Consider the following 27,273-nt stretch of genomic DNA (forward strand, 5'->3'; position numbering starts at 1 on the left):
GGCTCAGCTCCCATCTTGGTAGTCATGGTGATCTTACTAAATATCGGAGTCGCCATTTTGTTTATTAACTTTTTCATCTAACTTCGAGACTGTCTTGTTTGCAAAAATTACAACAGTTCCATGTATGAATGGGGAGAATGGGTGGGGTGGGGGGGGTGGGGTTAAAAGAAAAACAAGAAAAACAAGGAAAAAAAAGCAAGAAAAAGGGTTAAAAAACCCCCGTAACTCGAACTGTCCTACGACGATTTCCAAGTCTTTTCACAGAAGAACAACAAGAACCGACCGAGTCTCACTCACAGTTTGCCTTTTTTTCTTTTCTTCCTGGGTAATGTTTTTTGGATTTTAAGCCAAAATTCTTTGCTTGTATAACACGATGCTGTGCGGCATGGCAAAATGCTAGCAACACTCTGACCCCCCTCCCTCCCCCCCCACACAACAACATTGGGAAGGATGAGAAGGAATCAAGGATGAGGAGGAATCCCAACCAAAACAAAAAGCTTTGTTTCCTTTCCCCCTTCAACCCCATAATGAAATGGATTTTGTTAACAAGGGTGATAAACCCGAATGGAGATAGAGGGGATGGGTGTGAGGGTGTGTGGATGCTGGGATGCTCCAGGCTGAGCTTTAACAGCTTTAACACAGAAGCTGAGCAGCCCATCCCAACCAAACCAAGGGAGCAGATCAGCAGCGAGAGAGGGCTCAATTCGGACCCACCTAGCATTAAAAAAACCCCCACAATAATAGTAAAATTAAGCAAACGAAGATAAAAATGATTTGTTTTTTCTTTTGTTTTGGGTTTTTTTTGGTGTTTTTGGGTTTGATTTTTATACAAAGCATCCGGGGAGGAGCTTTGGAGCATGGTCAGAGAGCGGGGAGAGGGTGGTGGGTTCGTCTCTTACATCTTGCCGTGGACCGTTTCAGACCATCATGCTTGGGCTCTGAGCATGTAGTATTTTTGCACTCTGTAATGCAGGATGTATCTTCCAGCTTCCAACATGTCCCTGTAAAAGTGAAAAAAAAAAGAAAAAAAAGAAAAAAAATAAGGAAAAAATAAGAAAAAAAAGAGAACATCATCGGCAATGGCAGCCTCTAAGGATGTATTCTTTTCTTTCCTTTTCTATGTCACTTTCAATTTGTTTGTTTATACCATCTTTGTAATATGCCTGCCTTGATTTTTCTCCCCCCCACCAATAATCCCCATACTCATTAAAGATGCCGTATCCCTGTTCTGAGCTGTTATGGTCCCAATCACAGGACGGTGGTCCTGGCTTGGTAAAGGCTGATGACCCCAAACCTGGACCCCCCCCCCCCACGCCACCACCACCACCACCATCTCCTCCCAGCCCCCACTGACACGGTTTGGGTTGGCCATGGCCAAGGACATCACCCTGTGCCCCGAGGCAGGATGTGACCCACGGGGACCCTGCTCTATGTGCCACATGCAATGCTGTGGGGAGCAGCGGACTCCGCTTCGCTTCGCTTCTGTTTTAGCTGTTTCTCTGCTACCTTTTCAGCAGATTTCTTATTACACTGCACTGGATTGCTATATTTTTAACCAGAAATAAACTAAGGATTAGAGCATGTGCCAGTTAAATTCAGTTCTTTTCCTTACATGGTCTTTTCTCATTCCCTGTCGCAGCTTTCCTTCCTCCACAGCTCCCTTTCAGGCAGAGGGCAGGTAACACCAACACAACTTCTCCCATGGATACCACAATAGCTCTCCATCCTCCTGGCACCTCATCACTCTTTGGTGTTTCCTCTTTGCTCCTCATTCATCCTTTTCACCCTTCAGCGGTCGCTGCCTACCCGAGATGAACCCCAACGACGATATATTGTGGTTGGATGCTGCCTACCTGAGATGAACCCAACAACAATATATAGGGATTGCAGCCTTAGGCGCTCAGCTGTGCTGTGTTTTGTAACGTTGGCTGCAGCTCTTAAGGACTCTGGAGAAGTTTCTTAATGAATGTTTGTTGAGTGTCTGACACCAGGATCCTATAGGAGCGGGTCAAACAGTCCCCTGCAAAGAGTCTGATATTTAGATAGGCATAAAACAGAGCAAAAATGCCTCGTTACCCATCACACAGAGGAGCTTTTCCAGGCTGCAGGCCCCACTTGTTCCTGTTTTCGCCTTACGTGGCCAACCCAGCACAGCAAACAACTCCGATTTTCCATCTCTCTGTTTCTGAGGACAAATCCTTGGTCAAGCTGAGGTTCAGCACAAGAGACAACCACAGCCTGATATTAATCAGCTCCTGCACCACGTGCTTAAAAATAACGATTCCTTTATAAATCATGAGGAGCTGAGCAATTTGTCTTAGTCCTGAGCTTTCCACATTTGCTCAAGGCCAGAAATATTCTTGAGAAGCAGCCCAGAGAACGAGGTAATTCAGAGCATTACGAGCCCTGGATCCATGCATACCTACCCAAGGCACGTGAAAACATCTATCAGTGGAGCTCATAAATCTACCTGAGTTGTCCATACCTGCTGTTTTATATCCACAGCTGAAGGTTTTGGGGCTGTGGTGCTGTTTTAGTGATCTTGAAGCAAAAGTCAGTTCCTCGAGCCCCTCCAGCTGCCTCTGCTGGGCTCATAGGTATGAGCAGCAGCTTTTGGGAAGATGAGGAGCACAGAACCATGGAACTCAGTACAACCAACCTTTGTTTTTGCTGGCAGCACAGTCCCATGAGCAGGGATGTGAAGAATGGGTCCTTCCACCTACAAACAGCACTGAGCTCTGGGTCAGCCCAGTTACCCCGGCTGCTCCCTGCTAAACCACAGCTCATTTGCTTCCACGCCCCCGTTATGCTAAAACAAACACATCGATGGGAGAAGTAATCCCACGTGTTGCAAGTTAAGCTGCAGTCAGACACAAAACCACTCACCTTCTCTTGCAGCCTCTGTAGTGGATCACATTCCAGCTGGCAGTCTCCCATCCCTTTCCTTTCCTCCCATCTCTGCATGTAACCGTACCAGAAAATCCCATTTCACTGTGTTCCTTACAGTGGGGTTACAACGTGCGTGGCCCAAAAGAACAGGAATTCCTGAATAGCTTCCTGAAAAGCCAGCAGGTGATGTCCTTAGCTTTCAGATCCACCTTTTAGCTGAAAAACAAACAAAACAAACTGGCAAGGAAAATCCCAACACAACAGCTTGACTGTTTCCAGATATAAGAATAAAGCGAGGTCTCTTTCTGCTATGTAAATGTTGACACGTTCCCTCCTTTACAATAAGATGGGCAAACGTAACGATCCCATAGATGCCAAAGGAATAATTGGATTTTATCTGACTGTTCTGTTCATACACTGAAATAGCACAAGCTGTTCTTTGCACACGTCAGACGAGAACAACTCTTCTTATGACAGACATTGTGGGAGTTTCCCAGCTCCGAGTTTTCCACCAGCCTCCAGCCCCAGCCCTTCCCCTGGGTCCCATTTTAAGCAAGTCACTGCACTGATGTGTGCCTGTCAAACACTCACCTCCTTCTTCGAGGTCCTTCTGGATCCAACACATGGAAAACTACCAGCCATCTGATCCAGCAGCAGCTGACAGCCAGGCCTCAATTGCAGCATCATGGCAGCATCTCCTCATCACACAGCCTAAGAATGGCCATCAGCACCAATCTTGACAATTAAACCAGCTCTATTTAGTCTTTGTTACATCCTAGCCTGGTAGAGCCTAGCACTGCCCACCTGAAAGCTGGCTCCCCAGCAACACCCCACCAAGACAATACCTACAGCACTCTGGCTCTTCCCGCACAAGAACAGCCAGAGCCCTTCTGGTGTCAACTCAAGACATTGTTTGCTGCAACAGAAACACTTGTATCCCATCTGTTGTCCCTATAGACCACAGCACTGCTCTGCTGCAAAGAAAGAAATGCTTTGAGAAGGGTTGAATCGAGAAAGAAGGGATGTATACCTTATGACCACTACCTGAATATTACAAAGGGGAGACAGCAATCACTCTTCCACAAGCAAGAGCTAAGGAAAAGTAAAGCAAGTAGGGGATTAATTAAGAGAACCAAGATGATGTAACCAACCAAGTAAGTTTATTGTAGAAATCCTTGGAGACAAGTCCTGGCCCCAGTTAGGACAAGAAACCTGGGACTAGAGAACCGTTGTGATGTGCAGTTTGTCTTCACAGACACAAAACAACTCTTGAACAAGATGATGATGGTATGGTATGCTCCATTCTCAGAAGAGCTTGGGCAATAATCCCATTCCCCAAGTCCTTCCCGCAACCGCCAGGGGATTAACAGTATATTCAGAGCATTAATCAAGCAGGCATATTGAGATTAGTCAGCCCAAAGGTTCTCATGTGGAGTATGCAAGAGTTGGAGTGCCTGGAAGCCTTCTGGGCACACACACTGACTGCCCGGCACATCAGGCTGATTTCAGCAGGGCTAAGCACTGCTCCCAGCAGGTTTCTGCACTCACAGAACAGCCCCAACATTGCCTAGATTGAATCTTCATAGAATGTCTTTGCCATGGCATGAGCCACTTTCACCACCTTCTTCTCCTTGGCATCCGGGCCCATGTTGCTGCGGGCTACTTTGATCCAATACTGCTCTGTCCTGGACAGATAGTCTGCATGCTTCTCATCAGGCTGAACAGATGGGTGTTGCTCCTCTCCTAGCACACAATGGGAAGAAGAGAGAAAGAGAGGTCACATACAGCTAATGAAGGCAATCTGCTCTCCCATGTGACAACTCAGCCAAGGCTATGCTTCAGCTTGTGTTTAAATGGAATAGCCTAAAATCCTATCAGGAGCCAAAGAAATTTCTCTTTTACTCGTTAAGAAGCATGTACTATGAAAACCTTGCTTTTTACTGAAAATCTGACCTGAATGCCAGTGAGGTCAGTGATAGCAGTGAGTACTGTATGTTAGTATGAAGAAAACATTGCTCTTATTACCTCCTTCATCCTCACTATCCTCTTCAGAGCTCTCTTCTTCTTCCCCTCCTTCTGCACCCTCCATATCATCCTCCTCTTCATCAGACTCCGATTCGTCCAGCCATTCTTGTGTTTCTTTGGTGAGAAAGAAGAAATAAGCAAGCTGGAAACAGTAGGGAGAGATATAATACAGACAGGAAGAAGTGAACAGCACAGTACAGCTGTGGAAGACAAGCTGGTTAATGCTGATGCTGACAAGAGTCAGGTCTCCTCCCAAGCACTTTTCCTCTAATTTGGGAGCTGTAAACTCTTCCTTTCTGCCCTTTATCCATTATACACACGCAGACTGTGAGATTACAGAGCAGAATTAAGGTTAGAACCAGCCACCAGTGAACAAAGATGCTCTGTTTACATTTCTTGATGTCTGAAGCAGACAGACCAGAGTTCATACAGTATAGCCACAGAGCTCTGGACAAGACAGGCTTTTGTGGTAATAAAGATGACAAGACACTACATACTGCATACTTTCAAGCTATTTCCTGTCCAGGAATAAAATAAAGCACTGCTGGAAACAACATCCCAGCCTCTGCCACAATAAAGTCACACAGACCTCCCCACCCCCCCACCAGAGCTTACTTGGGTCCATCTCCACTAGCACTTTCCATTCTTCCATCTTGTGCAGGTCGATGCTGTAGAGGTCACTGAGGGTGAACTGGCGATCTCCCACCTCAAACATTCCTCCATACACATATAGAACCCCATGCTTCACTGCCAGCATGGCATTTGAACGTGGGCATGGTTCCACTTGTGGGCCCAAGGCTCCATCCTCCTCCTCCTCCTCTGCCTCCGATTCAGATCTCTCCTTCTCATCTGCAGGCCCAGAGATCACCTGCTTGATTGTCATGACAGTCCCATCTTCTGCCACCACCTCTTTGACCATCTCCACTGGGCCTTGCAGGGCTTGCTTCTCTACCTCATCATCTCCACCATCTGTCTCAGCTTGTCTACCACGTCTTCGCTTCCTCTTCTCTGACTTTGGTACCTGTTAATAAGAACGAGGAGCAGAGACAGACTGCATGTGAGCCGGGTGTAGCTAATAGCATATACAGCAGTTAATACGATACTATGGATGATGCTGCGAGGAAATGGGGAGAATTCAATTATTTTGCACTAGAATCATAAGTCTTGGATGATAGCTACAACCTCCTACTAAGCATGAACTTCTACCAGCCGCAAAACAGGGAGCAGTGAAACCTCTGGAGAACCCATATCATGGAGCTGTTGAATCTATTAGTGGCAGCACTGCTGGAGAGAGGGAAGACAGCTCTCTTGCTCTCCATCTTGCAGATGTACACACACACACACACACACAGTCCACTGGTCTGTGACAGGAGCAAGAGCAAATAACCCATCATTTTGTGAAATCAAAACAATTGCTGTGTGCTAAATTACAGTGTATTATCAGGAAGCACTCCAGGTCTTCAAAGTATTGTGTTAAAAGGATAGGAAACAGACAGCTGGGAAGGTAGAAGCAAACACCTGAGTGGATGTTTGCCTGTTATTATGTGATTGACATCTCCTTTTTGAGGACGCAGCAAGAAACAGTAGGGATAAGAAAGAAAGAAGGTCATTTGCACCTTGCTTCCTCCTTGAGAGTGGTTCAAACAAAGCCAAAGATCTGAGAGCCACATTTCTCATGAGCCAAGGGTTAATACTTCATCTCTTCTGGCAGCTCATCAACAGAAGGAGGCTATTTTATCCCAGTGTAGCACAAGACCTTTTCACAATAGCTTTTACTGAACCAGCTCACATCAGACTTAGACTGGAGCCAGCCTCTAGTAAAACACCAGAACTGTTTTCATGCTGCTTTGCTTCACTTTGCATTACACAACAAGAGGGCACATGCAGACTGACTCTCAAGAGGAAGAGGACTGCTTCCTGACCCACTCTTTCTTAGTGCATATGCAGCCATTGGGGCTCAGAGGTTTCCTCTCTCTGCATCACACAGTGAAAGCAGAGCATGGAAAATATAAGGGGCTATGCAGAACGGAAGGAGAAGGGGCAGCATAACATCAGAGAATTTGGTCTGGAAACAGAAACCTGCTAAGCTGCACATCCCTAACTTCATCCTTGCAGCTTTTCCCCTCTCCTCAGCCAGTCAAACACAGATCAAAGCAGCAAACAGACCCTGTGGCTCAGACTTGAAATAGAGGCTTTGGCCACACTGTCAGAATGAGGCCAGAAAAGGCTGAGAAAAAGGAAATCAAGGAGAGTGAACTGAAGACATTTGTGTAGTTCTTAAATGAGACCTTTAGCTGTCCAGGAAACCAACGGTTTTTCCCAATATCATAGAAATAAATATCATTGAAGAAGTCCCCTTCGATGCTCTCTTCCTCTTCTTCATCGTGCACACCTCCAAACAGAAGGGAACGGTTGTTGGGACCAATTGCCACAGAGAAGCCAGACCTGGGAGTGGGTTTCACACCAGATGGGTTGAGTCGACTCCAAACCCACTTATCTGCTAATGGATAAAAACAGACAGGAGTATCAGTAAAAGAGAATCACAATGATTTTTACATCTTCCAAGACCCTTCAGTTCTCCAGCAATCTTTTCAAGCATCACAACAATCCATTTCAGACATAATCAAAACTGCACTGCTCGTGTTCAACAATCATGTAAATCAGAACCACTTGCATTTCCACTTCAATCACCCAAGTAATCCACACACTTCCTTCTACCCTTAGAAAGCAGCTGCGTTTCCAACAAAGGCAAATGCAAAAAGCTGTCCTCAGGGTCTGCTTTCTGGAGCAAAGGGCCTCGTGAAAGGTACATAACCTTTACAGGAAGCCTGAGTTCAAACCAGCTTGTTTATAGCCCAGGATACCATGGAAAGGTAACTCTGGTTACCCCACAGGGTCCATGTGTCAGTTGACATGTCAGTTCTCTTTACATAAACTTTCTACTTCCGTATCTTCTCTGTCATTTTGCTCCACTGCTTTAACCCCAAGAAGAAGCACAGTTCATTTTAAGGAGACCCAAATGTTAAAAAGAATGTCTAATAAAATGCCCAGCAGAGGGAGAAAGCTTGTGCTCCAAAGCCCTCTGCTTTCACTTCATTCCTTTCTATTATGGATTTAAAGCAAATCCCTAAAATGCAGGCTGGCAGAAGCATGTGCACTGGCCAGGCATGTGTTTCTGAAGGAACCACAATTTCAAATAGATAAGTTATAAATAGGATATAAGACAAGCAGGGTCTGCAACCCAGACAATACGTGTGACCAGCCTTCCTCCCCAAATCCCACTTGAAGATGTGTGGGTTTAAAGAAACCTGTCACAATTTCAACACTTGCTCAAGGCAGACTGTCCTGTTTCTTAAGCCGAGGACAAAATTCTCTCTCCTATGGAAAGGGATGGAATTCCTGTTTCTGAGGGTATTCACAGATAGATGGGAAAAGAGAAAACAACCAACCAAAACCTGTTCCTGGTTAATATCCCTGCAGTAGGTAAACTGAATATATCACACCCCCACCTTCTCCCTTCATAGCTTATAGATGACCCACCACTACTAAAAACAGCTTCTTGAAAATAGGAATTTCCAGTGTGGGAAGGTCTGAAATCCCAACAGTTTTCTGTTGTGAAACAGAAGAGCAATGATCAGAATGTCCCAAGGAACAGCAATTTCATAATGTAGTTTGAATTCCCACTCACACACAAACCCCCAAAAAAATCCCAAAACCATCTTTTCTGGTAAAGGAGCCTGGAGACCCTCCAATCCATCTCAGACTATTCCAAGGCCAACTGGAAAACATCAGTGTAAATAATGCTGTTTCTCCAGCAAAAAGCTCCTCTCAGCCTTCCTCCATTTGCTCTTACACCAGCTCTGAAATCAAGTCACCTGAAGATGGGAACCATGACTCCCAACAGCCTTCACCCAACCACTAAGCTTTGGTTAGCAGAGATAAGGCCTGATCTTTACAGGCTGTACAATGGACTGCAAGACAAAGAAAGAAAAGGTGTGTGGCTTTTAGCCTGTTCCCATCTCCTCCTATACAACACAGCAGTGGGAATGTTGCCTGTATACATGATAACCCATCTTCTTTCTCCAGCACCCAAGTGAAAAAGTAGGACGCAACTTCTCTCATATCTCTCAGCAATTGCCATTCCTTCACTCTAACTCCTTTCTTTTCAAGCTAGAGTCACAGTATACAAATGCACTTAACCACTCTTGGGAAAGAAGAAATATTTAAATCGACTTATCTGCTGTGTTTAGCCCCAGAGCAAAAGCTGGGGCATAGTGCTCATCATTAAAAGGGAAATTTTGTTCTTAGCTTGGATTTTTTTGGGTTTCTTATTCAAAGGAAGAGAGAGGAACTCACAGCCCTGCAGTGCTGCTTCCAGCACAGCCCCTTAGCTGTAGCAGTAGCTTACCTTCCTCCTTGCCTGAGCCTTCAGTCTTCAGCAAGAACATATCTGTATGCAGGGTGCCTTTGTCAACATCTTTCTTGACTCTCTGCAGAGAAAGGAAAGACAGGGATGCTTGGTGAAACACTTTCAATGGCAAAAATGCAGGAGGCCCAACTCTTCAAGGCCTAGAAAGCCACTTATATCAAAACATGCCATTCTGAACTCTCAGCCCCATAGATAAGCCTCATCACAGCCTGAATCTGTACATGGGGACAAGGAGAAACCACACAGATAGCCACAGTGTGAGCACCAGGCCACCACCACTACTGTAGTACTGAAACCAGGGCTATTTTCTGTGGCAAGCAGAAAATCTGATACCCCCTCAAAGGGAATGGAGGCAGCCAGAAGGGACAAATGGAGGCTGGTGTCTTGTGACTCTCAAGCACGCCTCGCTCAGTCCCATCCTACAAGTGAGCAGTGGGAGACGTGTAATAAACCACAAGCAACTCCTGCCTGTGACAACCAGAGCCTCCCTCTGCTCTCCAGGCTGCCACAAAGATCCTGGGACTTGTGAAGACTGCAGGATGCAATCAGTGCAAGGGCAGAGAACTGGGCACCCACAGAAGAGAAATAAGTTGCCACAGGGGATTAAAAGTGATTGTTCTACAAGAAGAAAGGAAGGATGGGCAGCACCAAGGAAACAGAAGAGCCAAGATTCTGCCTTTTACTGTGCCACAGACAGCGTCAGGTGCTCTCCAGGGAGCAATTTAACATCTGTGCCTCTGCTCCTCTAGCTGTAAAAGAGAGCAGATACCCGCTCCACCAGAGTGGCACACAGCAACCTCCAACAGGGCTTGCAAGGCCCTCTGGGATGCTGCCCTTAAATGTTGAGCACACTGCCTACAATGCATCATTTGCACAGCCCAAGTTTAAGAGCAGATCTGTGCCTAGCACAGACTTACAATCCCTGACACCCCCCAATACCCATCCCACTACAATAGAAGTAGAGCCTTCTCTGCCCCACAGACCAACTGCAGTCTAGAGCAGCAGAACTCACCAGCAAGCTGCAAGCTATGGATGGCTGAGCTACAGCAGCCTTTTTAGCCTCTCCCTGGCTTCAAACACCCTTCCAAGCTTCACCTAAGCAAAGAACTGTCAGGGATGGACAGACAGAGGAGAGGAAGGGGGAAAGAGATGGGCACAGGGCTGAACACAGACCAGTGGCTGCAAAATGAATATCTGATAATGAGAATGGAAAAGGGGTTTACTTTGTTTCTAACCCCAGGTAGGCTGCAGTTTGTACTTAAATGTTGGGTACAGAACATATTCTTATGCACAGGGGACACACAGGCTGAAAGGTGCAGAAGCACAGTTGTCAGACATAGTAAGACGAGCATTACCTGCATGAAAAGAAAGGAAACAACATATACCGAGAGAGCAGTTGGCTTCACCATCATACGGGCTGGGCAGAATAACTGCTTTATTTTCCTCCTGAAAACCACATAGCTCTCTGTAGTAAACATTATGTGCGCAACATGACAAAGCTTCTTGGGCTAAGAAAACCCACTGAGCTGGAGTGAGAGTTATTTGTTGTCAGAGATGCTTGTTCTTGCTTGTTCTCCCCACTCGCGCTGGCTCAAAAGCAAACACTCCAGTAGCAAGCAGCACTCTGTTACTAGAGTAGCACAAAACCAGTCCTCAGCCCTGCCACAAGCAACCTGCCAGCAGCATCCACTACAGGCAGAGCTCACTACTAAAATAAGAGAGAATAATATATATATTAAGAAAAAAATACACCATAGCCTACACTGGCATCCAAAAGCCCTGCACACAGGTAGTGCCAGAGCTCCTGTGGCTTGTGGGCTGCTTCCACCTGCAAAGTAGAGCAGTGTTAGCCTCCAACACATCCTGGCTGCATCCACTGTGCCAGCCAGGCACAGTGTGCTCACGTTGCCTAGCAATAGAGAGGTCTCATTGCTTCAGACAGCCAAAAATGCAGGCTGCTGCAGCAAGCCCCACTTCCAGCAAGCAAAACAGGTGAAGACATCTTTAAGATCAGCAGAAAAGCAAGTCTGAGTGTCTCACAGGCTTCTGAGGTGTATTTAAGGAGTGACGACAAAAATCTACAACAACCTCTTCTGTAAAGGACCACAGTAGTTGTCTTTTATCATTTCTGGGTTGAAGATAAAGCAGAAGAACATAAGGATCACGTATTTTCAAGCATGCTCTAGTTCAACTTGCACACTTGGGGTTGTAAAGCTCTTTCCATCTTTCCTGTTTGCATCCTGGATGCTCAGTGCCTGAACTTAACATCCTAGAACAGCAAAACCTAGTGGCTGGCACAGGCAAATGCATGCCTGGGTCTCAGGTTAACAGCCCTGGCTCTAACCACAAGTACTGGAATGCCTCAGACAAGCCACTTATCTTTCCTGACTTTTTCCCCAGCCACGAAAGAGGCTCTTAGCCAAGTGAATTCAGCAACACAGCCTGGACTAACAAACATTACTGAAAACTGACCCTCTATGCTCAGTTCTGCACGCAGATCCAGCAAATCAAAGCACATAGATACCACTCTGTGACCAAGGGTGGGCAGATTGAGCACAGAAACATCTACAGCTGCAAGCTGACTATGTTGCTCAGGCTTCACTCTGTATTACAAAGCAAGTAGATTAATAACAAGAGTGCTTGTTTTAATCTATGAGCTGTTCACCAAGCCAGAGAGGAACTGCATCCAGCTCTTATTCTTGCTCAGTACTCAGCATAAAGGCTGAGTGCTCATTTATCACAGCAGAAGGTTGAAAGCAGCTATAGCATTCCCCTATCCCTTCTACTTCATTTTTATTAGCTCAAAACAACCCAGAGCAGTGTAGCAAAGCCCATCCTCATAAAGCAGAATGGGCCTAACTGCAAAAACATGTTAACTTTTATTTTTCCAAGGGACTCAGCGTGCACTTGAAACCCACTTACTTTCAGTAGCCCTAAGAGGGCCACACCTAGTGCAGCGTGCAGGCTTCTCCCACTCAGGAGTGAAGGAACAGGAAGCAGACAAAGCCCTTTTGGGCAGAATATGCCTCTGTATTGTTAGTGCTATTTAATCAAATGCACATCTGAGGAGTTACAGCCTTCAGCGCAGGCAATGAGGAGGCACACATGCTTCTAAATATACAGACAGACTATTTTCTCTCTTCTTTCCCTGCTTTTCTTCTTTGTTCTTCTGATGTGAATAAACGAACAATACATCCTCCTCCCCAGCGATGCACTGCTGGAAGCAATGCCTTTCCACTGAGACAGCAGCAGCAGGATCCGGGTCTTCAGTCTGCATTCACAACATTAAAAGCTTTTGCAGGAGCCTTTTGCTCAATGAAATATTTACTTCCTCTCACCCAGCATGGAGACAGAGATACTTGGTCAGTAAGGACATACGGTCTAAAGGCCTATCCAGTATAAATTACCATGATTAACATAGCAAGAAGCAAAGCAGAGGAAGCCTGGTACTCATCAAAAGTCTTCTTTGGCTTATTGAGTTTGCTAACAAGCACCGCTGCCTTAACCCTTTCCCTGATGCAAGAAAACACAAGGCTCCTGGTAACTGCTGCTTTTAAGCCACAAGTGCTGAAACATGGATGAGAACTGACTAAGAATGCCTGAAGTTGGCATCTGCACTGGAGACAACGCCTGTTAAACAGAGCAGAGGGAAGCAGCACATTACACATTGGAATTCTGCTCTACCTATTGCCTTCTCTAAGCAGATAAGAGACAGAACCCTACAACCAACACAGGTCAAGGTAACCGTTTAGGTGCTATTTTAGCTTTGATTTTAGCCCTTTGGTTTTCCATCAACTATTTTGTTTGGCATTTGGGAAATGTTGTGGTGGCTTATGACAGAGTCTCTCTTACCTGTTTGGAGTAGCCTCCATAGATGACTATGCTGCCCTCAGGTGTGGCAGCCATTTGACATCCTGATCTCGGAGCAGGCCCAATTCCTGATGGAGCCAGCTTGCTCCACATGAAGGAGTCCAAGTTGAATGCATACACATCATTGTAATAGATGTAATCTCTAAGGAGAGCAAATTGGGACATGATGGGTTTTGGTTACAGTCATCATTCAGGACAGAACAAAATACCACTTCAGCAGTAGCATCAAGAGCCTCTGAAGAGGTGCAATACCTTATTCAACTCCTCACATTTCTGACTTTTCTTCTTCTGTAGCCATGGCAATGTAGAGATTTGTTCAGTTGAAGGTTACTACTTCAGAGCAACAATTATGCATTTAATGAAACTCCTATATGCAAAACCTCTCTGGGTTCTTTTCTTTTTTTATACCCATGTTATTCCTTACTATAACAGAGCTTTTGTCAACTCCTTCCAAGAAACACAATCCAAGGTGACTTAAACCAAAGCACAAACAATCAAAACATATTAGTGCAACGTCTGTCTGGAGGGTGGGAATGAAAAATGTATATATTCACATAACATTCTCTTCATGCTAGCCAACTCACTGCTACTAGAAAGTGAAACTGCCAAATAGTTGCCAAGTGCAGGGTAGGCTTTGCAAAGCATGCTGTGCTCCTAGGGACTGCAGTTATGCAGCTTAGAGACTCTGAGAAACTATGTAGCCTAGTTCTCTTCAGTCCTCATCACAGAGAAGCCGTGACCTCATGTGGCATGTGACAACCTACTAGGGAAGATGCTTCTAGGAAGAGAAGCCTCTTTGATGAGAAGCAGAGTCCAAAAGTGACATACTGAGCTTTAGCTATGAGGATGAAGAATCACTTCAGTGACTATCTAAGTGGCCAAACAATCTTTTAAATAGTTGAAAACTTGAAAAATAAAAATCAAGATCATTTAGCTTTCCAACATAGAAGTATATAATTCCTTCACAGTACCGCTACATATAATCCTTGCCTTATAGCCCAGCTTTCTGTTGCTAGTGAAATTACTCAGTTACACAGGATTCAATGCCAGCAGCCATCCTGCTATAACCCACCTGGCGCTCTCATGGAAACCTCCAAAGATGATCAGCTGTCTTTTGCAAGCAACCATCCGATGCCCACTTCTTCCAGAGGGACCTCCTGATGCTCTGAAAGACAAAGGAATTTCACTCATCAGCAAGCTTCCTATTAGTGGGTCAAGCCATTTTTATTGAGGCAGCTGGGCTGGTTGAGTTTAGCTTCTGTTTGGGCATAGGAAATCACAAGGAACTTTGTTGCCTTAACACAGATGTGTGTTTTTTCCCCCTCCATAACAGTACACGTGTTCTTCCTGTAACGCTCTGTATTTGCAGCACAGGCATTTTGCAATAACAGTTTTATTCCTAGTGATAAGCCATACTGTCTCTAACTGTAGCTGACTTTTGAAGTCTTTTCTGCTGTGACTCAGGAGGTAATTCTTCTGGAGAGTTTAATGAATAGCAGTTAACTCCCACAATTTCAAGAAGAGCACTCCAGACAGAGATTTTTCCCTAAGTACCAAACAGAAGCCAGAAACTGGCTCTGACATCTACTCTCCTTCACTGTCATAGGAAATCACCTCTCCACACTATCCTCATTCAACAACCTACAGCAAGGCTATACCATCAGACTTAGTAAATTACTCAGATTTCCTCAAGAACAGAAGAGATGGCAGCAAAACAAGTTATCGTTATTATCTTATTCAAGGAGCAGCTACACATCACCGCTCTGCTCTTTTCAAGCCCGCACGACCTTTCAGTTTAGATGTGCCATTTCCAAGAACAAGCAACAACATCCCATCTATCACATCCCAAAGCTTTGGGCAAAGCCAGGCAGCTGGCAACAACGTCCCTGAGAGACAATGAAGATGTTGCTTTCCTTCTTGATCAACTGCAGTCACACCTTCATATGAGAACAAAGGAAAAAAAATAAAGAACTCTCAAAACAAAAGCAAATTCAGGTCAAATCAGAGAGAAAACGAGCTTTGCACGTTCTCTGCCCCTTGGATTAATCCGTCACATTTTCAGCCTCACTGAGGAGTCTCCCAACATGCGCTGAACTCATCAAAGCATCTCAAAGAGGCATGGGGCGTGTTGGATGGCTGCAGAATCGAGGCTTAAATAAATGAGAAACCTGCTCACCACTGAGAAACACAGCAAAACCTAAACCCACAGCCCTACTGCTATGCTTCAACTGGCAGCAGGCAGCTGTAAAGAGCAGTGATAGAGTTCTGCAGAGAGAGAAAACGAGGGGCTTTATTCACCATCAGAAATGACAATCACACACCAGCCATAATGAAGAACCCCAAGCAGAACAGCAGTGTTTGGGGAAGCCTGAATTAATATTGATTTCTTATGTGAACAGACCGTAGGGTTTTCTAGGCACTTACTGGATTTTTAAGTACAGCCCAGCAGAACATCACTTCTTGTATTAATAATGATTTCAGACGTTAATGAAATCTTTCATAACATAAAATTTATGTCATTATTCCAGATGACATCACCTTTTAAGAAGTCTTGGTTTTGTTTTGGGGTTTTCTTTTGGAAAAAGAAGATGTCAGTGTTAACAATAAGACCTTGTACTCACTGTGAACTTTCTGCCTTGCTTCTCAAACACATCTCCTCCAAGTCAAAAACCAATTCTGAGTGGTAAAGCGTTTATTCACTGATGAATGTGCTTTAATAAACAAGTTCCCACCAAGTGTACAATTAACTCTAAGTCACAAACAACATCACCCCAAACAGGGCCTGATCTGAATTCAGAGACTCGCTGCACCAGCATCAAGTGCTCTCAATTACAAGGCCGTTCTCCCCTTTAATTGAGGACAGGGATACAAGCTACAGGAACAGATGCTAAAACACAGTAGAGGGAGGTCTCATCCTGCACCTTGTGTTGTCTCAGCTTTATCAACTTAAGCATTACTCACCATCTAGGAATCAGCTGCAGCAGACAGTTCACAGCCTATGATGGAAAGAAATGCCCTCTTAAGCATGCAGTAAATGCTTTTAAGAAGCATTTTTACAGGGAGTGATTCCTACAAGCCCAGGGCTTGCCCCCCAGTCTCCAAACACAGCACTGAAGATCACACAGCAGAGTTAAGAAGTAGTAGCTACAGCTCCAGAAGGCACTAGCTGCTATCCCAGAGCCTTGCTTCCTATATGCAGACTGTCTCCCTTTACCTGCATGGCTGCTTGTGGTCCAAAATAAACGTTTTGGAAATGGTTTCCACAGACGTTATGATTAATACGCTACTTCATGGGGTTGACACCAGAAAGCAGACATGTGGGAGGGAGCTGTAAATTCTCCAGACTCTTTGTTTTAAAAATAGATTAACAGATAAGTCTGGATAAGGACTGGCTCTACACATGGAAGCATGAGTCTGATCTAAACTGCTCCATAAGGAATTTGCTGTTGCTTGCAGAGTTACTCTGGGACTTATAGTAATATAACAGATCTCAATTCAGCCCCAGTTTTGAGAATTAATGACTTCCATGCTGCTGTATCTACAGACTGCACGAGTGAGTTACTTTTTCATTCATTCCTTCACCCAGAGAAACTTCAGAACAATCTCTGCAACCTCTCATTGTGAAAAAGTGATGATGCACACAACATCCCACCAAGGGGGCATTTCAGGATAACACACTTCTGTTCTATAGTACACAGAGCAGCTGAAATCCAGGACTTGGGTATTTGGTTTTGTATCTTACACTTGTAAATGCAAATGACAAGTGTTCTGTTCATTAGCACACACAGATATAGTACCCATGTGTTTGTGTAATTAATTCAGAGATATGTAAGTGAATACAAAAATCACTACAAGGCACAAAACCCCCAAATCAAATCCTGTACAAAGTCAATCAACAGTCATACGTCTGGATCTTCTTCTAGGAGAGAACAAGCTCAGAAGGTTCCCTTCTGGTCTGTCAAAGGAAGTCGGCTCAATAATACACCAAAATAACCTTCTTTAAGCACCAAAGCACCTTCCTACCTTGTGCTGCAGGATCTGATCTTTCTGGTGACAAAGAGCACACGAACAAGAGCCATCGGTCAGAAACAAACCTACGCTGAAAGGCATCCTGCTCTGCAGCCACTGCTCCAGTTCTCTCTGTAAACAGCACTCAACATACACTTGTGAAGCATTGCCCTGAAGTATTTATAGCACCATGTCTCACAAAACTGTGAAGAATCATTAGCATTCTAGCATTAGAGGGAAGGGAGTCACACAGGTTCAGAAGCGAGGTGAAGAACTGCACAGAGGGATCTGCCAGCTCCCATGTACAGCCCCAATGAGTGACACTCCCCATCTCTCTATGAGGGAGCACTCCAGGCCACGCAGAGGTGAACAGGAATGCTCTGTCTAGGAAGGAATGAAGCAATTAGGTTAAAATACTGCTTTGCTCTAAGGCAAAGAAACAGTTCACGCACTGGGGAAACCTCACACATCACATACATGATAAGATGGTTCCAGTAAGTCAAAGTCAGTTTCTGGCACATCATGCAATGAGCAGCAGAGATCTCCATTACTGGTTAATAATCTCCACAGTAGCCTTTGCAGACACAACACAGAGTAAGTTATTCAAGGCATTCTCTTCAGTGTTTTACAGTCAAGCTTCTCATGGCACTGAGATGGTCTCTCACAGAATCTGCAGACAGGACAACATAGCTGTGCGAAATCTGAGCTGTGGGGCTGGAATAAGCAGACTTCTTAGAACTGCAAGTTCAGGTCAGAGTAGGGTCATTTTGGCCATTCAATCTACTAATTCTATTCTACAAACTCATTCCTATTCAATTGAAGCCCAGTGATCCTTCCCAGGTGGACTGGAGATGGAAACCTTGTCTCTCTCATCCAAGCATTTCTTAATAGAGTAACAAAATTACTGCTTTGTCTGCACTAAAATGACATCTCCCAGACCCAACTGAGTCTACTCAATAACAGTCTGTCTCCCAAACGTTTATCAACAGGAGTTTGCTCGGGTAATACTGTTACCACACTGGACACAAGCAATTACTGCTTTGCCTGTTACTTGGTAGCTTGTTCTATGCCAACAAGGCTACGCAAGTTGCCTCTTCCATCCCATCTCCCCAACACCAGTAGCCAACCCCTCAAGCTACCTACTATCATCACTCATCCCAATCCAAATCAAGTGTTTGGCTCCAGACAGACATGAGAAGCCTGTATGGAACTGTATCAGGCAGCAGTGGGGTCCCTGATGATAAAAACAAACTGTCCAGAAAGCCCAATGCATTATGTGTTACAACAATAAAGAAATACAGACATTCCTCATACAACTCAATGATCACCATTGTCCTTTCTTTTTCTTCTTCCCCTTCCAAGCAAACTGCCATTGTGATGCTATATGGAAACACAAAGAGGCAGCAGAAACCTGATTTTCACACTTAGCCAAGTTAGCATTAAAACCAAGACATCTCCTCACAGCCTCCTACACCAGACACCTCATTAATGTAGCTCTTGGAGCTCTGCCCAAGGATGAGGAAGAGATGCACTTTGTTTTATTTGAACACTGGGATCAGGGCGCAGGTGTTTCCAAAACTACAGCAAAGCAGAAAGGCAGATGTCTACCCAAATACCTCAGAAAACTCAAATGGTTGAGTTGATCCTGCATGGGGTAGAGAAAGAAGAATGACAGTGTCCCCAGTACAAACTTTGGGAATTTTTACCTATTTATCTACGAAGAGAAAATAAAGCATCACAGCCTCCCCACACATCCTTCCACTGTGTCACAGCTGCTGAAGTGACATGGGATAACCCAGGGATGGTGATTCCATGCTCAGTTGCAGGGTGGGAACAGGTGATCCTGCAGTACCAAGACTCAGCATCCCCAAGGCAACTATACCATAAAGGATAAGATGCAGGATGAGTAAAGCCTTGTAACAACCAGATTTCCTCCTCCCAGGCAGGTTGGGCACCGCAGCATTTGTTTTGGGAGTGGAAAACCCTAAATCAGCTCTACAGCTACGCATTTGTAAACCCACAAGAGAACAATTTGCGCCACCACTGGTGGAACTAACAAAGCCTCATCTGGGCTCTCTGATGGCTCACAAAAAACAATCTCCCGCCCTCGCTCTCCCTGCAGCTGGGTATTAACATTGCTCTCTGGTGAGGATTTTTTCAACCAAGAATTTGGTTGAAATGTCAACCCTTACTCTCAACAGAGACTCTATGGGCATCATCACTTCCTCTCCCCCGCTTGCTTTCATGAAACCAGAAGGGATGTAATGCATTTGAGTTCTACCCCCTTTATCTGGCTGAGATTGAACAAGGGATTCAGAAGTTATTTTGGGGGAGCTGGGAGGGGTACAGTCACAGTCATTGCGTCAGCTTCTGCCTAACAACAATAGGCAGATCTGCCTGCACAGTGACAGGTCTTTTTAATCCTTGCACCTTTTAAAGAGCCCTCTATCATTTTGCAGAGATCACCTCACCTCCCCACTTCTCAAAGACAAGCAGAGCTCACTAGAGTAAACTCAGCTTCTTGTAACAAGACAAGCTGCAGCTGCTATTAGACTAACACTGCCAGGTCTGGAGCCAAGGATCACACTGACAAATAAGAACCAGCCACTAAGGAACTGAGCAGTTTCCCCCCATCTCTGGATTCTTGTAGGGCTGATGACTGCTAGGATCCCGTGCTGTGAAGCATCCTTTTTACCCAGCACATTTTGGACTCACAGGGACTATTTGCTCTTTGGCTCAGTATAACCCCCTACACCCATACCAGAGTCCTTTCAGTGCTACGTTAACAAAACTAAACCTCCAAATTCCCTCTCATCAGGTAATACCAATGCTCCCATTTTGCAAGGAGAAGGAAAAAAAAGGCAGACAGGCACAGTGAGTCACTGTGTGGCCTGAGGTGTGTGCCAAGGCAGAGCCAGGGTATCCATCTCTTCATAGCTCAGCCCTAAACCAGCCTCTCAATCACTACATAAGAAATGAAATACACAAATGACAGGCACCTGTACTTTGTAAGCAGGGCAAGAATTGATTAACCTGGGCACATTTGAGGCTTTCCCACCTGAAGCAAGGACACAGAGTTCCTGTCCAGGAGCTTGATGGGTAAAAAGTAGATAAGCATGTTCAGAAGCTGATGCCTTCCCGAGTAGCACCTCAAGAGTCAGATGTGGAGAAGTTTCAGCACAGCCAGGGCTGTATTCTGGCTAAATGCTGTGGTCAAAACAATCCTGAAGTACAAAAGAAAGCCTGTGCCACAGTCAGAACTCTCAGTTTACAAGCTGACCCACCAGACTTTTTCCTTCTGTAATGCAAATATGAAGACGAGCAGAAAAAACTTAGAAGCCAAACATTAGCAGAAGACTTCAGGCCAGACCCACACAATATTTGTAGGCACCTTTACCTCAGTCAAAAGCTTCCATGGTTTTTGGCACCTACTTACCTTGATGGGTCAGAATTACTGGCTTGTTTATCCCAAGAAATCTCAAGGCAGCAGCAAATGCCAGTTATCAGGAGAGAACTTGTCTCTGTGGATAGATACCAGCTGTCTTTTCAAGCAATGGTAAAACTGAATGAGATCTTTTGTACAGCACAGCCATGAGATCAGGCTTGAATGGAACACAAATGGAGGAACAAGCATTGTCTTAAAGTCAGGTATCTACATCTGCCTTGGCTGGGAGGACACAGTAGTGTTCAGTATGCTCACATCTTCAGTTACTAAGACCCAAGTATAGCCATGCTTTAAAAACCACGTATTACACAAAATAATTTTGTCCTCAATGGCCTTGGATACATTTCCTCTTTTTTCCTGGAGGCTGTCCTCTCCACTATTTCTACCATGGGCTTCTCATTACCCAAGGGAGAGATGGGCAGGAAGCTGGGAAATCACAGTACCACACCAGGAACCAAGTGCAGACCACGCTGAAACAGTTTCTCATTACTGACTTGAGAATACACCACTTACTTGATTTGCTCCCAGGTCTTGGTGGCCAAATGGAGGACCCAGAGATCCTTGTAATGGTAGAACTGTTCCCCATTGGGAGATGCAAACTCCCCACCAAACACCCAGAGCTGCCCACCGGCTGTGGGAACCACTGCTGCCTGCCAGAAGAAAGAACAGGATCAAACAAGGAAAGCTGAGTACAAGTCCAAACCTGAAGATTTCCAAGACCTGAAAAGCATTACTGTCCTATCTGATGATAAAAACAAAACAAAAAAGGAACAATCACTTACAGAAGGAAACGTGCAGTATTTGAACAAGAGTGGATTGTTACTGCCTTAAGGCAAGTAGCAAAAAAGAGAGCATTAAAGAATTTGTTTTACTATTCTTGCACAGAGCAGCATTGAAACACCCTGCTGTAACAGAAGAGACTATAAGAGGCAAGGAATGAAGAGAATGAAGAGCACCAGGACTAAGCAGCAAAAGACAGGAATCCCAAAAATGAAATTAAGTGGATATACAATCTTCTTCCTTGGCTGGGACCTATTGGGGTGTTTACACTATCTAAAAAGATAAATCTTTCATGTCTTTTTTTCCAGGATACCTGTCACAGATAAACACTGGGTTAACAGGCTCTTCAAAAGGGCTTCAATACCTGCCTATCTTTTCCAGCAAAGACTTCCAGCACCAAACAGGACTATACTCAGACCCAAACCCGCCCATACATGCAGTGAGTACACACATGAGAAAACAATGGGTGGGATTTGTGGGAACACCAGGTTACCTGAACAAAAGGAAAAACCACCTGATCTCTTCACCAGCATCAAGTGATTAAAAGTTGAAGTGAAGGGACAAATAACAGCTTGCCCATACTTGTATGCAACCTCATGAAGAGCTGGCTTCAAACTCACATCACAACCAAACCCTTTCTTCAAATAAAACTGGCAACGGCCATCCATGGCTTTTCTCGCTATTGAACTGATGAGGTGAAGGCAGTGAAAGCCAGAGGGCTGTGCATCAGAGACTACAGATGACAAGCAAGAAGGAAGGCATGCACATACAAACCCACAGACAAACTTCTATTCACCTTTAAGCTATCAGGAAAATGTGTTAAAAATAAAGTCACAAGGAAGACAACAAACCATTCAGCTGAGGAGGCTGAAATGTCTCCTGTGTGACTGTGATTAATTATCAGACAGAAAACTTATTGTTAAAGGCATGACTCCCCTGGTATGTTCCTCATTTTATTTCTGCTATAATCCAGTTGCAGCTCCCTGATGCACAGACCGCTTGCTCAGTTCAGACTGAGCTGCTAGACAGCCACCTGCTGGCTGCCAACACACAAACAAGCACCTCTCAACTCCACAGCCAGAAAGCGACCTCCTTACCACCTCAGGGGAACAGGTATTTGAATTGCTGGCCTCCTTATGGAATTTGGCCTCTGAAACGATGATCAATTTCAAGCACTACAAGGTAGCTTAAGTATCAAGTCAAAGCCTTTCAATTCAAGGAAGTGCACACACAGCTCAGGCTGGCATTCAGGCATAGTATAACAAGGGTACAAGAACCTAACCAGAGCATTGGATCTTACCAGGAAGCTCTAAAGAGCTTTGGCCACAAGGAGAAAAATAACATTCGCATCCTGTATGGCAGCTTTTGAAATGTACCAGTCACCCAGCCACTCTCTGCAACAGGTAACATAATCTATCAGACAGCTGGTGATGGCCAAAGACCTGCAAAAAATACAAGTCTCTGGTCCAGTTTCTGCGTGCAATTATTCACACGAAGTAAACAGAAACAAATCCTTCAGTATCACAACAGCCAGTGATGTAAATAACAAAGTCTAGGGGAGTGTAATACTATAACGGGATGGAAAGCACCATGATAATAGCAGGATGGCAAAGTCCTTGGCTACAACAAATGAGAACAAGCCCAAATGCAGCAGCCACAGAAGCAGAAACAAAGGAAAAGAGCTGCTTACCTTCAGAAGGCCTCAGGTAAGCAGGGATCTCCAGCAAGAGATACCCTCAGCTCCACCACCAACCCTTAAATGAGGGCTGGGAAGGGTTGAAACCTGGCTCCAGCTCTTCCAGTCACTCAGGTACATTGCATAAACCTGAGCTCCCCTGGGTGGGCCCTGCCTTCCTACCAGGTGCTCAATCACTGCTTCCAGCTGTGACTTAGCATTGCCATTACAGGGAGTTTCACAATATCCCAGCTCCCAAAGTTCAGACAACTTTGATGATGCTGAAGAATAACAATCCATCTACCAAGAAAAATAAATGGCTAAACAAAATCCCAAGACAAAGACAGGGCACACACAGTGCATCTGGCTATACAGTTGGGACAATCCTATGTGCTAGCAAGGATATCTTACGGGGATGAGCCCTCTAAGACTGGAGCCATGGAGCACCAGCACCTTTTACAGTCTTCTACAGGCCACTGCCCTTAGCACAAAAGTCAGGTGACACCACTGGCAGCCCATTACAATGAAAATGCAGAGAAGCCAGAAACTCTTGGGGAAAAAAAAAACCAAAAAAAAGTCAACTCCCATTCATTTTTAGCACAGCATCAGAACAATTCCAGCTGCTGCTTTGGCTCCCTGCACCTCACCTGGTGAGCACAACGCCTTGGGGGAGGGTTGGGAATCTCTACTTTAGTCCAGCTGTTTTTCCGGATGTTGTAGACATACAGATCGTTATACAGGTACGTCTGTTATGGAGGAAAAGAAAGCTACACATCAACACAGCTTTCCACAGCACTTGTTTAGTTTTCCCAAGCACAGGCATCACTTAGGGTTAGCTTTGAGTTAGCTGTTAAAGGTGCATAGCACCAGCTTTCCATTTAGAGTCACAGAATTGTTTGGGGCTGAAGGGACCTAGACTAGTAGCCAACAATTATTTCAGAGTGAGCCCCTGGACTCAGCTGTTCTTCCCCAAACTCTTGTTTGAGCTCGAGATCTCAGGACTTAAGCTAGAGCTTAACACAGATGGACAGTTTAACGTTGCCCAGAGTGCTACTCAGCTCCAGAGACAGGAATAACTTCAGGTAGTGAAGCAAGCAGAATTAGTTTAGCACATCACATGGGATGATCCTCAGATCAAATATCATTAGGCTTGAGTATTCAAGCTGCGGTACACACAACTTCTCAAGGCTGGAGTGACCAATTTGTCTCCAGAAGCGCTTTAAACACTCACAACTCTCAGAAATTCAGTAGAACGCCCACTTATTTGCTACTGTATGCATCTCCAAGGCAGGCAATGACTTGCCAGCTGCAAAACTGTAGAAACATCTTGTATTGAAAGTTAGAAAATCGAGATTCTTCAGTAGTTATCAAAAATGAGGGGCAGAGATGGCTACTATTAAGTCTGGAGGAACTATGAAGCCCTGAAATATTGATGCTGAGACAATCACTCTGACTCCTTAATGGGTTCTAGCATGTCTCCTTCCTGCCAACCCATCAGACATAAGACAGTATCGTGGCAGAATTAAAAGGCTATTTTGCTCTCATTTGGGGACGAATACATATTTTATGACTGCTGCTTTGAATCTTCGCTTCAAATGAGACTTGTGCAAATTACAGTCTAAGGCAGGGGAAGGGCAGAATAAAGAATAAAGAAGTATACATTACTTTTTGGCCATTGAAATATTCACCTCCAAAAAGGATCAATTCGTCTTTCTCAGGGTGGGCAGACAGGGAGCCATTCAGCCTGCAAACAAGAGAGGGATGACCAAAACATGTTAAAAGACTTGTCAAACACTGTGGCTGGTAGCCTTTAACTAAGCTAGCACAAGCATTCTGACCCTCTGGCCACAAAGGTCTCTCCATCAGCTGCCAAATTACTAAGCTCTGATATTCACCCCAGGGTGAAAAGCTCCCCAAAGAAATTAAACTTCTGAAAAACTTCCAGCAAGATTAATGTGAAACCGTCTGAAACCTTCTCCTATTTTAGGAGCACACATTACACTGTCATTTAACATGCCTTCTGACGTGAGCTCTTGAATTTTAATGCTGATGTGTCAAGAACAGAAATTAGTCTTATGAGAGCACACAGCTATTGGTAGAACTAGGCTGCCTCATATCAACTTATCTGTGTCATTCTTCTGCAGTCATCAACATCCACATCTCATCTACATACCACCAAAGTGCTCTGCATCACATGGAGTCAGGTTCCTAGCACTGCTGGAGGGGCACTAACTGACCATTGTAGCACACTGGCGACACTAACAGTAGTACACTGACCTGTCCCTCCAAACACAGGAAGAAGATATCATACAGAAGAGATTTTAACAAGCCACAGTAAAGAGATGCACAGAACGTAGCAGGAGGTGGACCCCAAATGTCCTGGGACTCCTGACACATCCTTTTGACTCAAGTCCTTTCAGATTCCTCATTCAAGTTCAAAAGTTCCTCTTAACTTCTATTTTTCTACAAGCCCTTTAATTTAACCAATCTTTCCCTCCTCAGTCATGCTGGTGGGATGATAAAAAGGGGGATATTAAGGGGAAAAAAATGTTTTTGGCTCCTTTTTTAACCCAGGGATTCAATATATCGGGTATTTTCTAACTCCAGATACCAGTCAAACCAGCTATTATGCCTTCCACTCTCAGGAAATAACCTGACAATGATAAATGTCACCAACAGCTGTGTAAGCGATAGCTAAAGCCTTGTACAACCTCTTACCTGGGCGAGGGAGGTGGGCAGGACGTCTCAATTACTTGGGTCTTTTTAGCATCTAAAGTCTGAAATTCTGCTATCAGTGCTTCAAGGTCCTCCTGAAAATAAAAACACAGACCTGAGTCCCTTGATAGGCACAGAACCACCTGCACACGACTTGAAACCAGCATTCACAATCAGAATTTCCCCATTTGGGGAAAAACAAACAAACAAACAAAATCTGCTTAGATTCTCCACATCCACCTACAAGAAATGGATGCTGAGTACTTCTATTTATGGTTTAAAAATGGTTCCCTCTCTAAAACCATGGCAAGTTTGCTCGCAAAGGGCTGAACGGGATGGCACACACAGCGTGTTCAATGCACACCTGCAACCCCTGCAGGAGAAACACTGCAAAATCAGCAAGGAAACAGCAATCATGTAAGCTCTGACTAAATTCTGACCGAGTGCATGCTATGCTATGAACAGTCCTTTGTCTGCAATGGAAAACTGCCTAAATGGAACAAAAGGGGAAACCTGCACCTAATTTTTATCCCCCTCAATCCCTCCTTGAATGCCTGCAGGGATGGGGCATCCACAGCCTCCTTGGGCAACCTGTTCCAGTGCATCACCACCCTCTGGGTGGAAAAACTTCCTCCTAAGATCCAACCTAAACCTCCCTTTGTCCAGTTTAAAACCATCCCCCCTTGTCCTATCAATATCTACCCTCGTAAACAGCCGTTCCCCTTCCCAACAGCAGTATGATAGCAGCAGCTCCCCCTGCTCACGCTTCCCCTTCCTACAGCCGTGCACACGGTGGCAGCAGCAAACTGCAAGCAGGGAAAGGGCCCAAACGAACACAACAGCTCCGCGGGATCGGCTTTTATTTGCTGCTAAGGCCAGAAGAAAAGGAATATGGAACAACACGTGCTCTCTATTCAGCTTCCCTTCAGTCCCCGCTTGGGGATCAGCGGGCAGGGCAAACCGGTGCCGTGAAGACCAAGGGTCGGGGCTGCTGGAGCCCCCCGCTGCCACCCCTCACCTCCTCCTTCTTGGCCCTGCGGGACACCTTCCTCTCCATCTTCGCTGCCGTCTTCTCGGCCCCTTTCCCTTTCTTCTCCCTCTTCCCTTTCTTCCCCATGGCTGCAGGCCGCACTAGGCCGCACTAGGCCGCAGGACGCACCGCGCTGTCCGTACCGCCCTACCCGGCTCGGGCGCACCGAGCCCCGGACAGCGGCCGTTCCCCAGCCCGGTGCTGTAGGCCTCGGCCCGCCTCCTGCTCCAGCAGCACGGGGGCCCTCTGCAGGCCCGGCGGGTTCAGCTCATCCAAGTACGGCCTGGTGCTCTCCCTTACGAAGCTCCAAGCGGAGGCAGCGGTTGTTTTACTGGAGGAGGTCTGAGAGCCTCGCTATGCGAGGCTTTAACCCGGCTCCGCACACTGCATGCTGTCACATTCGGAGC

At 45.3% G+C, this 27,273-nt stretch overlaps 2 protein-coding genes across 5 annotated transcripts in view; one reads left to right on the top strand and one right to left on the bottom strand.

Moving 5' to 3' along the window:
- The window catches only part of JPH3 (junctophilin 3), a 38,344-nt gene extending 36,763 nt beyond the window's left edge, over positions 1–1,581 (top strand). The window contains exon 5 of the mRNA XM_015874203.2: positions 1–1,581. Coding sequence (XP_015729689.1) covers positions 1–81 — 81 coding nt within the window. The 3' untranslated portion in view covers positions 82–1,581.
- KLHDC4 (kelch domain containing 4) lies at positions 797–27,273 on the bottom strand. 4 transcript variants are annotated; one of them, XM_015874204.2, is made up of 14 exons: positions 26,855–27,273; positions 25,840–25,931; positions 24,787–24,865; positions 23,769–23,867; positions 21,180–21,316; positions 14,286–14,378; positions 13,196–13,355; positions 9,323–9,404; positions 7,203–7,414; positions 5,530–5,935; positions 4,915–5,028; positions 3,481–4,632; positions 1,613–3,105; positions 797–1,001 (listed from the first exon to the last, which is right to left on the bottom strand). In XM_015874204.2, the coding sequence occupies exons 1-12, from the start codon at positions 26,951–26,953 to the stop codon at positions 4,457–4,459; spliced, it is 1,749 nt and encodes a 582-aa protein (XP_015729690.1). In that variant the 5' UTR covers positions 26,954–27,273; the 3' UTR covers positions 797–1,001; positions 1,613–3,105; positions 3,481–4,456. The 4 variants fall into 4 exon arrangements, with proteins under 4 accessions (XP_015729690.1, XP_015729691.1, XP_032302939.1 ...); XM_015874205.2 differs by having other exon boundaries at positions 7,203–7,411; positions 26,855–27,079; XM_032447048.1 differs by lacking the exon at positions 26,855–27,273 and adding an exon at positions 22,747–22,888 and having other exon boundaries at positions 7,203–7,411; positions 24,810–24,865; positions 25,840–25,858.

The sequence above is a fragment of the Coturnix japonica genome, chromosome 11 (assembly GCF_001577835.2).
Source record: "Coturnix japonica isolate 7356 chromosome 11, Coturnix japonica 2.1, whole genome shotgun sequence".
Taxonomy (NCBI): domain Eukaryota; kingdom Metazoa; phylum Chordata; class Aves; order Galliformes; family Phasianidae; genus Coturnix; species Coturnix japonica.